Source organism: Wasmannia auropunctata, unplaced genomic scaffold (assembly GCF_000956235.1).
Source record: "Wasmannia auropunctata unplaced genomic scaffold, wasmannia.A_1.0 LD335244.1, whole genome shotgun sequence".
Classification (NCBI taxonomy): domain Eukaryota; kingdom Metazoa; phylum Arthropoda; class Insecta; order Hymenoptera; family Formicidae; genus Wasmannia; species Wasmannia auropunctata.
Genome location: NW_012027646.1, coordinates 250,942 through 265,203, shown reverse-complemented (window position 1 = coordinate 265,203; position 14,262 = coordinate 250,942). Strand labels below are relative to the sequence as shown.

The 14,262-nt window shown below is 35.7% G+C and overlaps 1 protein-coding gene across 1 annotated transcript in view; it reads right to left on the bottom strand.

Annotated features, from left to right (window-relative positions):
• LOC105457382 (26S proteasome non-ATPase regulatory subunit 1) overlaps positions 1-14,262 on the bottom strand; it is a 40,315-nt gene that overhangs the window by 16,939 nt on the left and 9,114 nt on the right. Inside the window, exons 9-10 of the mRNA XM_011702017.1 lie at positions 13,368-13,583; positions 12,687-12,751 (exon numbers count right to left, since the gene is read on the bottom strand). Coding sequence (XP_011700319.1) covers positions 12,687-12,751; positions 13,368-13,583 — 281 coding nt within the window. The remainder of the gene's footprint in view (positions 1-12,686; positions 12,752-13,367; positions 13,584-14,262) is intronic.

Genomic DNA, 14,262 nt, shown 5'->3' with positions numbered 1-14,262 from the left:
ATCCGCTTATACAATATATATACAACTACAGATGCATCCTTCACGCAATTGTAACTCGCAAGTTCGTAGCTGCAGATCCCGGGTAAGTGTACAACTTCGCGATTAAGGGAATCGTAGGACGAGTGCAATCGCGAATCCCCGGACGCGTTTACGGGATTGCGAGGAGACAGACAGTGAGTGAGAGAGAGAAAGAGAGAGAGAGGCAGAGGGAGAACGAGGGAGAAGAACCTGTCGTTCACAAAAATAAAGACACGATCGTCGAATTTGCGCAAGCGTGACGCGGCTTCGACGCCGCACGGTTCGCTGTTGTATCGAGCCGGTGGTTGGAGAGTACAGATGGACGGTGGATACACACACGGCGACGACGATATACGAGAGCGAGAGTTCGCCCCCCCAGCGAACCCTCCACATTGGACCCCTCCATCGGGCCGCCCAATCAGAAAATCAATTGTAGGTCGCCGCCGCATTAATCGTTCGATCGACTGACCGTTCACCGTCGTCACACTAATTATTTAGTTTTCCATCGTTGTTCGCGGCTTGTCCCGACGTCGACCCCGCGGAAACCATTTAAACATGCGCAACGAGACGGCCACATTTTACTGCCGATTGTGCGCGGGGAAGAGTCAACCGATAGGCGATATTAATACCGTGCAATTACCACAATCGATTACATCAAATTAATTAATCACATCAGCCCAGTAAGTCTCACACTTTTAATATTGAGAAATCTTTCGCACATGCAGAATTTAATATGGATTTTGAATTTTTAAAACTTGATTCCATCATTTCTTTTACTTGAAATTACTAATTTCGAATTTCTACAAAAATATTTTTTCACATAAGAGGGAATGAATTTTTGCCAGACGATGATTAAGTCTCTCTGTAAAGTTAACCGCTCAATTATCATTTATATGAAATTCGAGTTAAAGTAAAATATTAAATTTGTCAACTGACGTTAAATATCGTGCATTTAGGACAAGCGAGTCTTGCCAAAATCGATCGAGATTAATTGACCTCGCGAAGTCACGACATTTGGGGTTTGCTCGGGTTCGCAAACTCGAGGAAAGCTTCTCTATCTGATGTTACAACCGGAACGGCATTAATTATACTCACTCATTAACGCGCGCGGCGCAAGTTACGTCCTTCGATAAGACGTCTGGATCCGCAGGATGCATTCGTCCGACGAATGAGACTTCAAGAACTTAATTATCAAGATTGTCGAAAAATTATGTCGAAAAATTTCAATTTTAAATAAAAAAATATTAAATTAAAATGAAATCTAATGAAAGTATAAGATTAAAAACACAGCTGATTTGATTCAAATTAGAACAACGTGTGAAATAAAAATAGAATACAATAAAAAATAGAATAAATAAAATTAGAAAATGAATAGAAAAATAGAATTTTTAATTGACAACACACATTACAAATATTAGAATAAAAGAATTGAACGATATAAATAATAGTCGCTAGTGAAAGAATTTAAAATCAAAGAAAAATATGAGACTCAGATCTATTTGTACACTTAACGTGTGCAATAATGTCCCTATATATATAATCACGTCTTTCAATATTAGTCATACATTACTTTGTCCAGTTTTCGTCTCGTCGCGGCAATTTCTCCAGCAAGTACCAACTTGAAACGGTAATACGAGGTCTCCCGCGGAATTGGCGTAATTGGCAATCTGCACAATTAGTCCGCGTCTCTCGTCGAAGGGAAAGACTAATCGTCGTAAGCCCCGTGGGGCTGAATTCCCCATTAACCCTTAAACGGGGTGCTCGAAACTCCCGCTTACTTCCGATAAGAACCAATAATGAAAGAAATAGCGAGTCGGCCGAAATTAAGTTGATACACAATTATGATGCCAACGCGCGTAAATGTAATAATATATATAATTAAATGCAGAAGCTTAAAGAAAGTGATATTAAAAAAATCGATTGAAAATTAATCGAGAAAACAAAGGCAGAAAGGAATCACGTCAGGTAAATCAGACTCCCTCGTTCATTTCGTCGAAATAGCAGAAACGCGTTGAGTGTTTCGCAAACAGCGGGAAGACAAATCGTGTAAAAGGCGGTCGCGATTCGGACCGAAAGAAGATGAGGAGGAAGCGGGCGAGTCCGAACTGACCGAGTTCGTCTGACGTTAATTAAGTTCTCGACAAGCCCGAGTGCCCCGATAAGAGGCGTACTGGGCGAAAGTACTCTCGGAAGGTAGCCAGGGTCGATCTGCGAGGCTAAAATTTCGGAATTCTCATGCAGATTATCGTGGTGTTTAAAAAAAAAAGTATAAAAATATAGAAACATAGAGACAGAGAGACAAAGAGACAAATAGAGATGACAGAGACAAAGACAGAGAGAGAGAGAGAGAGAGAGAGAGAGAGAGAGAAACACAAAGAGACAGATAGAGAGAGAGACAGAGAGGGATGGAGAGAGATGCGAACGTGATGTCCTGCGTTTTGCGGTTGCACGCATCTCGGTGCATCTCGATGCACCTGGCCTGCGAAATACATTTCGCAGACCGCGGCGCGGCGGATATGTGCCGCATGTAGTGTCTCACGATATATAGCACATGCAACTTGGTACATAAGGCTCGATACATAGGTCGATTAATCTCTAACCTCGGCATTCCGATATATTAAATTACTCGATCCTTCGGGATGGACGACTATCAAAAGCGTCATTCCTTAAATTACGGCCGTTCCGTTAAAAAAAAAAACCTAGAGCTTAAGCGGGCAAATTAAATTTGTCGGCCTTTTAACTCGCGGCCATTAAAGGTCTTGGGAGCGGTCTAAATTAAAGGCTTTCTCTATCAGAGTCCAAAAAAATTGAGCTAATATCGAATTAAATGTTAAAAGCCTTGGCGCATAAATCAGAGATCCTGCCCGTCAGGATCGAAAATTGCATGCTAAATAATGGAGGCGAAACGACGCCAGTTGTAGCTGCTAAGAGAAACTGTAATAATTTATCAGACTAACGTTGCGGACAGTGACATAACTGCATCCGGACTCGTTAATCTATCGTAGGAAAATGAAACGGCGGACTAGGAGTGGAGGGGAGGAGGAGGATCGCGGGGGTACGGATGAGAAGAGACGGGTGGAAAATGTTTTTCCAACGCTCGCACGATAAACTCGTTTTAATTAACGAGCGGATCCGCGTTAAAATACGACGTATTAAAGCGCATTATTTATGGAAGACGAAGTGCAGCGACGGAGAAATAAATGTAACAACGTCCGGAGTCCTGGGGAAAGTTACTAAATCCTACTTTGCAGATTTCTCAACCGTCATTCTCAAAACACAGTAAGATCCTAACTTTTGCGGACATTAAATCCACGGACAAGGACGTGCCTTTTATGAAGAAAAGGAATTAATTAAAAATGAGAATTCCCTCTTTTCGAGGGGAAAGTTTCTATAAATCCTTGGGTAAATAAATCTGTCGGTATTTTAAAAACATCGACAGCGAATATTTCGGAGGGTGCGCGATTTACTTTGGAATTAAAATAACTGCTAATTATTACTAATAAGAATTAATTAATGATTTATTGGAAAGTGAGGATAATAACTGATTTATTTCAGCGAATAATTAGTTAAGTTTTAAAGCGCTATACTGATATAAAATATTAACGAAAAAAATATTTTCGCTGACGCGTCCGTCACTCTCTCAATATATCTTCTCGATAATTTCCTCTCGATTTCATTTGTTGGCCTGGTTTTTCGAAAATGTGCTGTAATTATAACCAGAGATTTTTAGCGAGTGTTGCCGTGCCGAAAGTCATTAACTTTTCACAAGACGCTGCGCGATTTTCTCGCGTAACTTTTATCTGCTGTCCCGCGTCATGAAACACTCATGTGCATTCCATAAAAAGAACATTAGCGTTGCACTTGCATCGAGTACGTGAATAGACTTCTCGACACTGCGAAAGCAAAAAACATGGTTATTTAAACAGCATTAACATCGAATGTTTTGATCAGAACAATTCAAAATATTAATTTATTTTATCATTTTTAATTATTAATTTAATTACGTTCGTGATAATTTAGTGTAAATTAATTTTTGTGGATTTTGTCTACAATTATTTTAAATATATTCTGTTACTTGGAATTAATAATTACATATATAATTATTAATCATAAATGTAATAATAATTCTTACGTTAAATAATTATATTATTTTTAATTATCAATTTTAATATTTTTCAATCTTTATCAATTAATTTTAAATATTTTTTAAGTTATTTTTGTAAGTGTAATAAAGATATCTGAATATAAATATAAATGCAAATTTTGCGATATAATAACACATGAATTTCAGTACAGAAAATTATAAATGTAGAGGAATAAACCATTATAATTACGATAAAAGTTATCGTATAATCCGCTCTTTTAAAGAACTCTAAACATTTTAAATATATTAAAATATATGCTAAAAGTATGAATAAATTATTTAATATACAAGAATGTTAAGCAATGTAATTTTAATGAAACGCAAGAGTGATTATCAATTTGCGATTAAACATGAAACTAGTGTCCCGTTAATTACCCGATTATTCCCCGCGAATTAATTCACAGTGAAGAGAAGAAGCGCACGCGAATTAATTCCACGTTGCGAAATATTAAAATCGGACGCTGGGTCTTCGGTGACTCTAAGCGAGGATTATCGGGAGTTGCATCCTCCGCGAAGCCGCTAATCCTCTCCGTAGGATTTAAATGTCACGCGAAGATATTAATTCGCACACACGAGCGCGGAGCGCAGCGATCCATATTTTGTTCTTTTCATTTTCTTCTAGACGATAATCTCCATTCTTAAACATTCTAATGCCTGGAGAAAGTAATTACCCGAGCTAAAAGAAATAATCATCCCCTTCTCCCTCCTCTTAATTAAGCTCCTTCTTTGCCTTCAAGCTGTGTTTGAATTTTTTTATCTTTCTCTTCTTTAGACGATTCTTTTTGTATTTAATTTTTATGCTTTCTTTAAATCGACAACACTTCGACAGCCTCGCTCGAGAATCTGCTCACGCAGAGATTCCTATCCTAGATCTCCTTCGCGTCCTCAGAAATTCCTAGTTTTCCCAAAATTAATTTACATACGGTCGCGATTAGCACACTGATTAAAATCAAGATTAATGGATCACAGGTAGCGCACTTTCCTTGGTTCTCGCCACTGCTTATTACCCTAATTCCCTAGCGAATCCTGCCCACTCGATCCAGCGTCCTTCTATAATCCTGACGAGCCGATCCTTCCAAGGAAAATCTCATCATTTCATAAAGTGACCTAAATTTTCACTTTATTTATTACTTGTATTTCTCTTTACGAATTCGTTTATCTTACAGGTATATGATGTAATAATTTATATTTATTATAATCTGATCTGCCAATTTTTTCAACTTTTCAACATATCATCAAATTTTTATATTTGAAAAATTTACGTATACATATATAAAATTATATCTTTTATGTTGACTCTTTAATTTTTATGTTTTTATTATCAAAACAAAATAATAATGTCTCACTGTATAATGGACACTGTATAATGAAATCTTTCGTGACGATTGAGTCTTGGTCCATTTGTTTGGACGTTGGAATTTAATCGTTCGACGAGCTTCAGAGAGTCGAAGAAAAATATTTTCCAGGCTTTCCGAGCTTTATTAGACGACCGAGGTGTTCGTCAGGTTAGACTCAATGCAATCAATAATTTCTCGAAGTAATAAAAGGCATCAATCGTCTTGAAATTAAATTTTCTTGCCCTCAGATTCAAGATACCATTACTGCGGAAAAATTTGCCCGACAAAATAGTAAGATCCAATTTTTTGCTATCACAATTTTTAGTTTCTCATTCTGTTGTAGTATCATAAATTTCGATACACCTCCTCGGTGATTAAACTTCATAGTCTACTGATTTAAATTTTAACGGAAAAAGTCAAATTTTTCTCAGTCGTAATATACAGCTATCGTATGCATAAGCCTGTTTTGTGCGAGATAAAAATTCAATTCTTTCAATCAGCAATAAATATTTTTTCTTCTGTTTTTACTTTATCACGTTTATACGCTTTTATTTGTAATTAAATCCAGTAATTTATGTAATTAAAAATCAGACACAGATGCGTATTGTATTCGGCATATATGCGTATTCGGTACGTGTCGCAAATGATATATCGCATACGATACATCACGCTCGAAGGGATTAAAATGTTGGTTAGATGGGTAAGGTCGGGGCCAATGCGGGCAACAACTTGTCCCGCGATCAATAATAGTGCACGCATTCGGACGGATAAATAGCGATCAATTGCAGGCATCGGGCATTGCCATAACCGCGTTAACGATTACATCGCGAATTCCGGGAATCGCGCGTTAATTGGCCACGATTGCACGTTCAATTACTCGCTTTGTCCACAGCGTGTGCAATGCCCGCTCGCCGATGCGCATTGCTTACCGCCACTAACCGCCGCACTTGAAATAATACCCGAAATAAGAGATGCATACGCTAGTGATTAATAATTGGTATTATCCGTTTAACAATCGTAATTAATGTTGCAGTAGCGTAACGGATAAAAGGACCGTTTGAGACACATTTCATCAATAGAGAGAACACCTTCGCAATTAATGATTACAACGCCGACATTGTTAATTTAACGATTGTAATTATTAAATTGCATGCATAATATAGTTAAAAAGTTGCTTGATATTTAATAATTTCAACGGCAGCACTACTAATTTAACAGTTATAATTAATATGTCATTAAAGTAGAAGCATAAAGTAATGCATGACTACGAAATACACGACACCTTACCCTTTGAAAATAATTTATTGAATATTCCTAAAAAATAATACCAATTTAAGAATTAATCATCAGATAAGGAAACGCGACGCGCATGACGTTTAAAATAACACGTTGACGCAACATTTCGCAATCGATTCGATGTGTTATACGTTTATTTCTGTTATTGTACAATCAATATTTCATAATATTTCATATATTTCTCGCAAAGAAAAATATCAGTCAACTCGATAAACCTGATGATTAATTGACCATTATTCAGTAGCGATGATTACGATTGTTAAGAGAAAGAGGAGAGAGAGGGGGAGAAAAAGGGGAAGAGAGAACGAGAAAGAGAGAGAGAGAGAGAGAGAGAGAGAGATTATGATAATCCAGTGATTATGAAATGCATGGAGCAAATTCGTCTCTCCGATATTAATCGCGGGACTCAAAGCGATTGTGAATCAGTCGAGCACCTTTTGTGAACATAAAACGTGCCATAAATTCAACTCTAATCCCTAAGCACGCTCTTAATCTCCTTTTGTTAAATCGTCGCTTAAATCGTTGTATAAAAATGCCAAGTTTGCATTTTCTAAAAATTACTTGTTGCTTGGACATATTCAATCAATTAAGTACAACAATTAATTCAATTAATTAATTAATTATTGCTTAAGGTATATTATTTAAAAAATTATTTTGTAAAATATTTTGCTTGAAAAATTTTCAAATACATCAATTTGCTTTAATAAATAAAATATTAATTCAATTTTCAATCTTTCCAAGATTTTCTCATTATTTCTTCTTTTTTTTATAAAATTGAATAAATGCAAAATAAATCAAAGTTATTGATACAAAAAATAGATAATCACAACCAACGGTCGCGTTCGAGATCAAAGCGAAGTAAATTTAAGGGTCAACGAAACATGCAGCGACGAATTGGCGTGGGTGCAATGGAAAATGGGACAGGGTGTTCAAAGGGTTGGAGATTAAACGTGGAAAAAAAGAAGAACGAAAACATGTGACCTGAAATTTGAATGATGAGAACCACTAACCCGTGTATTGTCCGGAGATTAATTGGAAAGGACGGACAGCAAGAATTAAGCGGGGATCTTCCGAAGAAATGAGAAACAGAGTCAGGGACGAATCTGGCGAATATCTGGGATTTGACAAGATGAATAATTACACGTCTTTGAGATCCCCGAAGAAAAATAGAAAAAAATTACTACGATTGTGGTAAATTTTTTTTTTAGGAAATCTCTCGAGAGATGATACAAGGTATGCATAAAGAAATATTCAAAAATTAAATGCTTTTGTCGTTATCATGGCTTATATCGGAGATCCGACCCTGAGAAGAGTGCAAAATGGACCCATCAAAGAGTTGCAACATGAAATAAAGTTGTGCTTTCAGTTCGTCGATCTGGGAAGATAAAAGCTATTGATTCTTCCTGTTTCATACGTTTTTTTTTGTTACGTGACAATATTATAAATAAAAATCCATTCGTTGATTAAAATTCCAAATTTTTACATTTATTGGAATTTGATTATATGTGGTCAATTAAAAATTCCTAAAAAAATTCTAAATAATCTGTTAGATAAAAAATCGAAACGATATTTTAGAAAGTCGATTTACTATCAAATGTCTGTCGAAATCTGTGTCATTGAACTTAAACTGATATGTTTACATTTATTGGAATTTGATTATGTGAACAATTAAAGATTTCTAAATCAGAAATCTAAATAATCTTTTAGATAAAAAACCGAGACAATTTCAGACAAAGCCGAGACGATTTACTAATAAATGTCTATCGAAATCTGTGTCATTGAACTTAAACTGATAACGCTAATCTGCTCTTCACTCTCGAATTGGTTAACTTCTCTTAAAAAATGGATAATTCAAAATAAACTCTTACAGATGTCAATAAAGATTTTACTTCTACTTAATAAAATTAGATCTTACTTTATACAGTAAAATAAAATGTTATTTTCTTAATACCGATTAAAATAAATTTCAACTTCTTTTTAACAAAAAAAAAGTTTATTATCCATTTTTTTCATTTCTTTTATTAAATTAAATTTCACGATAATTTTGTTTTTCTTATATTAAAAATTAAAATATGACACTTTCTGAGAAAGTTCACAAGAATAAAAGCAAAACGACTGAAGAAATTCCTTCAGATATATTTTAGTTGAATAGAAATACAATTCTACATATCTTTTTCTCAGTCCGGAAAAGCCCGGAATACTTGCTACGGCAAGACAGGAAAAGCAGAAGCGACATACACACACACACAGAGAAGGAAATAATGCACGTCTTTTCTCGCGGACGAGAATGGTGGATTCCTTTCTCCTCGACAATATTGAATGACCCAATGAGAGAACGTGCTATCCCATAAAATAAAAAAAATGAGTTAAATTATCTTTCTAGTAGCCTGTGCCAGCTTTGATTTGTTCTATAAATTACAAGATTACAAGATTATGGAATGGTACACGTATATGTGAACTAATAGTTTGGAGACTAACCGAGACGTGTGGAAGATAGAAAAAGGCTTTATAGAAAAATAAATAAAGCCGAATAAAATGTCTTCGCGTGAAGCTTTACTTCCGAGAAAAATGTCTTGAAGGATTAATATCTTCGTACTCTTCTTTTAAGCTTATTGTTAGATCATTTTCAGTATCAACTTTCTAATAAAAGTCTATTTTCTCACGAAAACGACTTTCTGCGGGATAGCTCACTCACTCTCTCATTGGAGCTACTCGATTGTGTTTCACGTCTTGTCGAGCACGAATAAACTCCTTCGGCTTTCATTGACTACCGCCGACGCAATAACGCATCCCCGTGGGACGGAGATATTTCCACCCTGAACCTCGTCTCATAAAACTGCAAGCCTTGTAATGCGAGACGGTGCGGCGCCTCGGGATATATGAGGTAAGAGAGGATTATTCCTAGTCGATTTAAAGTAAAAATAGAACACGAAAGAACCATTAAATCTTTTTAGTTCTCAACGAAAGCTGGAAATATTAACCTGGAGTTTGAATTAACTTCCAAACTGGAAAAACTTAAATTTATATAGTTATCCGGCGTAAAAGTCTTAAAAAATTACGTTTATCTTTCTATAATCTTCTTGTAAAATTAATCTTGTAAATTAAATTAAAAATAAGAAAGTTAATACTTAAACGAAATAAGCATATAAAAAACAAGTTTTTTACAATTGTCACAAATTTTATAATCTCCAGAGAAAAAATCTTCCACAAAAAATAAATCTAGAAATTTTTTGTTGGATTACGTTAAACATTAAAAATAAAGAAAAATCGATTATTAATAAATATATTTTTATAACAAATTTCTAAATTTAAATCAATTTGCAGAATCAGATATTTTTTTAATAAAATCGTTTTTCCTTAAAATAAATATAACATATGTTTAACATTAATAAAAAAATATAATCGGAAATAATAATAATAATAATCACTTACTTAATAAACTATCATTTAACGTAAATATCGTCAATTTTTCTTTTACAAATGAAAAAAAACAAAGAGATTATGAACAATGTTAACTAAAGAAATGACTACGTTCTCAGATTCAAATTTGAGTCTATTTAGGTATGCGAACCTGGCCTCCCTGAAATTGCAATCTGAATGTGGAGAAATGGAGCGTGGTACACTTTGTGGTATATAAGTTATTCAATAGGTCGGCCCCTATTCACCGCGGCTAGCGAGGAGGGGTAATGGCGATGATCTCGAAAGAAACAGAGACGGGGAATGTAAAAGAGAAACGAGGAAGGGTAAAAACGCGAGAGAAGAATAATAAAAACGCATCACATCTCATCCGAAATTAACATGGGGAGCTTGCACGCGAACAAAGCAAACAAACTCGGACAAGCGTGACCTGTACACGGTATTACCTCTGTACAATGTTCTAGATTCCCGCGTTCCTTTATTTCTCACGGACTCTTTGGCTCATTTCCTGACTTCACGTCGACGAAAACACGAGACGTCTTATATGCCCTTTGACATGTAAAATCTGAAAGACTTCGCATTCGCGAACTGATAACAAAACGTTTCTCTCGTTCTTCGAAAGGGAACTCATTTAACGTTGATACCTGTATAGAAATCCGTTCCGTTTCTTCAAAACCGTATTCTCAATTCCTCAAATATTTTCGAGGATTTTGACAACATTCCGGGGCAAGAGTATTTTCTCGCGAAGGAAACGGAGCGAAAGTGCTAACGAAATTCCGGGCCTGATTTCGTTTCCGAATCAAAGAATAAACGAGTTTAAACAGTTGCGAGTGGTTGCGGTTGGAAATGGCTAGGCGAAAGGCAAATTTACGCTCGTATTGCGATATTCTGTTTGTTGTCTCATGTTAACAATTGCAAATCAGCTGTCGGACCATGAACAACTGTTTAAACTTGCTCGTTCGCCAATGTCACTTTCGCCCATAGTCAAGCTACACGTGTATGTCCCGTGAATGAGTTCAAACCTTGAAAAATAATCGTCCTTGAAAAATAATTGAAAACTGACACTCAGCAGAAATGCATACAAAATATCCGAAAAAACCAACAGACATTTCCGCGCGATTCTTATACCAATCCGGAATCGATTTTTTCCTCAACGGGGACACGTCTATTTATTCTCTCGCGCAATTAAAAATCAGATTAAAAGTAAAATGTGAAGCGAGAATATTGGATTGTTAAACAAAATAATAATATATAAAACGAAGCGGAAAGACTAATTAAGTTAAAAATAAAAGGGATTTCCGGGCGAATTAAGCTTCGAGAGAAAAATTAAGTGGCAAAATTGTATTCTCTCAGTCAACTTTTCGAGTTAAGTAAATTTTAGTTAAAACTAAAGTTCAACAGAATTTTAATTCAGAGCTTTTGTTACAAAGATATACGCAACGCAAAAAAAAGATTGAAGCGGTGCGTTGAGAAAGAAATACTATGGAAAAGCCGCGTGTCCCAAATTGTGTGTCTGTAATTAAAAGGATGTCCGGTCCGGCAATATGGACACGCTTTAGGTGAATAATAATTTGTGTCGCGTTTTATATTATTCACGCCATACATTATTACATCACGGAACTCACGTCTTTAACAGTTGCGTGCAAACGATAATATCTCACGCTATTTCTCTAAGTGTAAAGGCGGAGCACGTTTCGTTTATTTACTCGGACTCATTTACCTCGTTTTGATCGCGGTCTTATCGGTCAGAATGTCCCGAAATATCTCTACCAATCGATCGCGATAAGCTCGCGAGAGCGATCGGTCATTGTGTGTTAGTACAAATTGTACTCTTATGACGTCCGTGCCGAAACTTTTTCATTCAACACCTTACTCACGGACAGACCCTTCTACCTTTAAGACTGCTTGATTGCTGTTTGTTTTAACGCAATGACGTTTTTAATAAATTATTACTCCGATCGATTGACGTCTTTGCAATGTTTACAATCGGTGTGATTAAGAAAAAGAGGATTAAAAGTTAATTTTTTACGCGTTAAACACGCTGTGAATGTCAGATATATTAATTACTTGTTTGTTTGATATTCAATCGATTTTACTAAACGAAGATTAGCATAAATAATTATTTGCCGCAGGAGTTTTTACACAGAACGCGTCGAACAAAAATTAATATCTAATAAATTAATTTTTTTTCCATATTCAATACTCGATCGATCGTTTATACGTAAAAATAAATTTACGTATTAAGCTTCCCTCTCTTTTATGCAAAATCGCAGCAGAATGGGAAAAGCTTCGTTATTTTCGGGCATTTGGGCGAGTTAGTACGCTTGCGAGCACGCTAAATATGATTTCAGTCGACGCGCGGCCGCTAAAAAGAGATCGAAAGCCGCGGAGTCCACAAACGCACGGAATTTTCGCGTTCTTCGGTTGCGTTGAATCCACTTTGTGGAATTGGGTAACTTTACAAAGGTACTCACCGGAACAGCAGAAAGCCCAGGCCCGTAACCGCGGCTCGTCGAACGTCATCGTTAACATCGGAAACCTGTTACAACAAAAAAGATCACGAATTATACAGTGTTCCGCAAGAAATTCAACCTGTCTTCTCTTTGATGCAAAATCAACACAGAACCGTCTATCTTCCGAATTAAATCAACATTAGTATATAAAATCGAGAGAATTTATTCTGCAATTTATGTATGAAAAATAAATTGATTCGAAATGATCTCTCTCATCTAATTTATCTAAATACTAATAATAATACGGATATTTTTATCATTAAGAAGAAAGCTAAAAAGTGTTTAGATCATTCTGTGCACAAGACAGAATAATGAAATAGTATGAATTAAGTCTACGCAAAATATTAAAGTGAATAAAATTAAAATATAATTATATAAATTAGAAATAACAAAAATCGGATAAAATTAAGAAAAAATAAAGAAATAAGGTATATACTTATTGATTACAAATGATAAAACTACGGAATTTACGTCAAAATACGTGTCGGATAAATATATTGCAAATACACTCCAAAATGTGTAAAAAGTGCCAATCATCCATGTGAAAATAACATATTTAAATGCGTAAATTCATAATTTTATGCAGTGTTATTTTAAATAGATGAAGCTCTTTTTACACATCTTGACATGCAGTGCACTTACGGCAACGTGCAGGAGTTTGCGGATGGCCTGGTTGTTTCCGGTGCCGCAGTAGGCCATCGCCAGGGTGTACATGCCGCTCCTACGCAAGATCGGATCCTTATCGGCGCACAAAGACGTCACCAGGGGATCGGCCTCCTCGAGACGGCCGTACATCGTGAAGGCGATGCCGACCGCCAGGCCACGCAGGATCTTCTCGTGCTGCGTCTCTTGGGCATACTGAGAAAGCAAAAGCCTCGTAAAAAAAAAATCGATAATTGGATAAATATCGAAACCGAGAATATCTTCTCTTTACGGCGAACGCTGAGAAGGTAATAATATAAGTCTTTTTTTCGTAATAGTAGATAATGTCAATGGCTGCGCGCCTATTGCCACGAGCCAAATTGCATAATTATACAAATTTACACGTAACAATAAAAGATTTCGTAATACGAAAATACGTCCTAAAAACACAGATGAAACACGTAAAGCAGAAACAATAAACTGTAACGATAACGCGATATGATTGCACAGCCGGTACGAGGAATCCCAACCGAAACAACATATCTACATGTAATTATCAAAATGCTCGATCTAATGACGAAATAACGAAGACCCAGGTAAAATCGTGTCAAAAAAGAAAATAGATACCAAAAAAAAGCAGGAGTCAGTCAGTCTCGACTTAAGAATCGTGAATGTTATTCGATCGTTCCGTCAAAATTAATATATCTCTGTAATTAGTACGACAATAAAAGTTTATTTAATAACTATTTAATAGTTATTTAATAATAACTATTTAATAATTATTTGCCGGAACGACACAACTACATACGAAACAGCTAAATACGCAGTTATACTTGTGTTGACTTCTAATATTAGTAATTAGAAATTATTTCTCTAATTAATAAAATGTGATTAT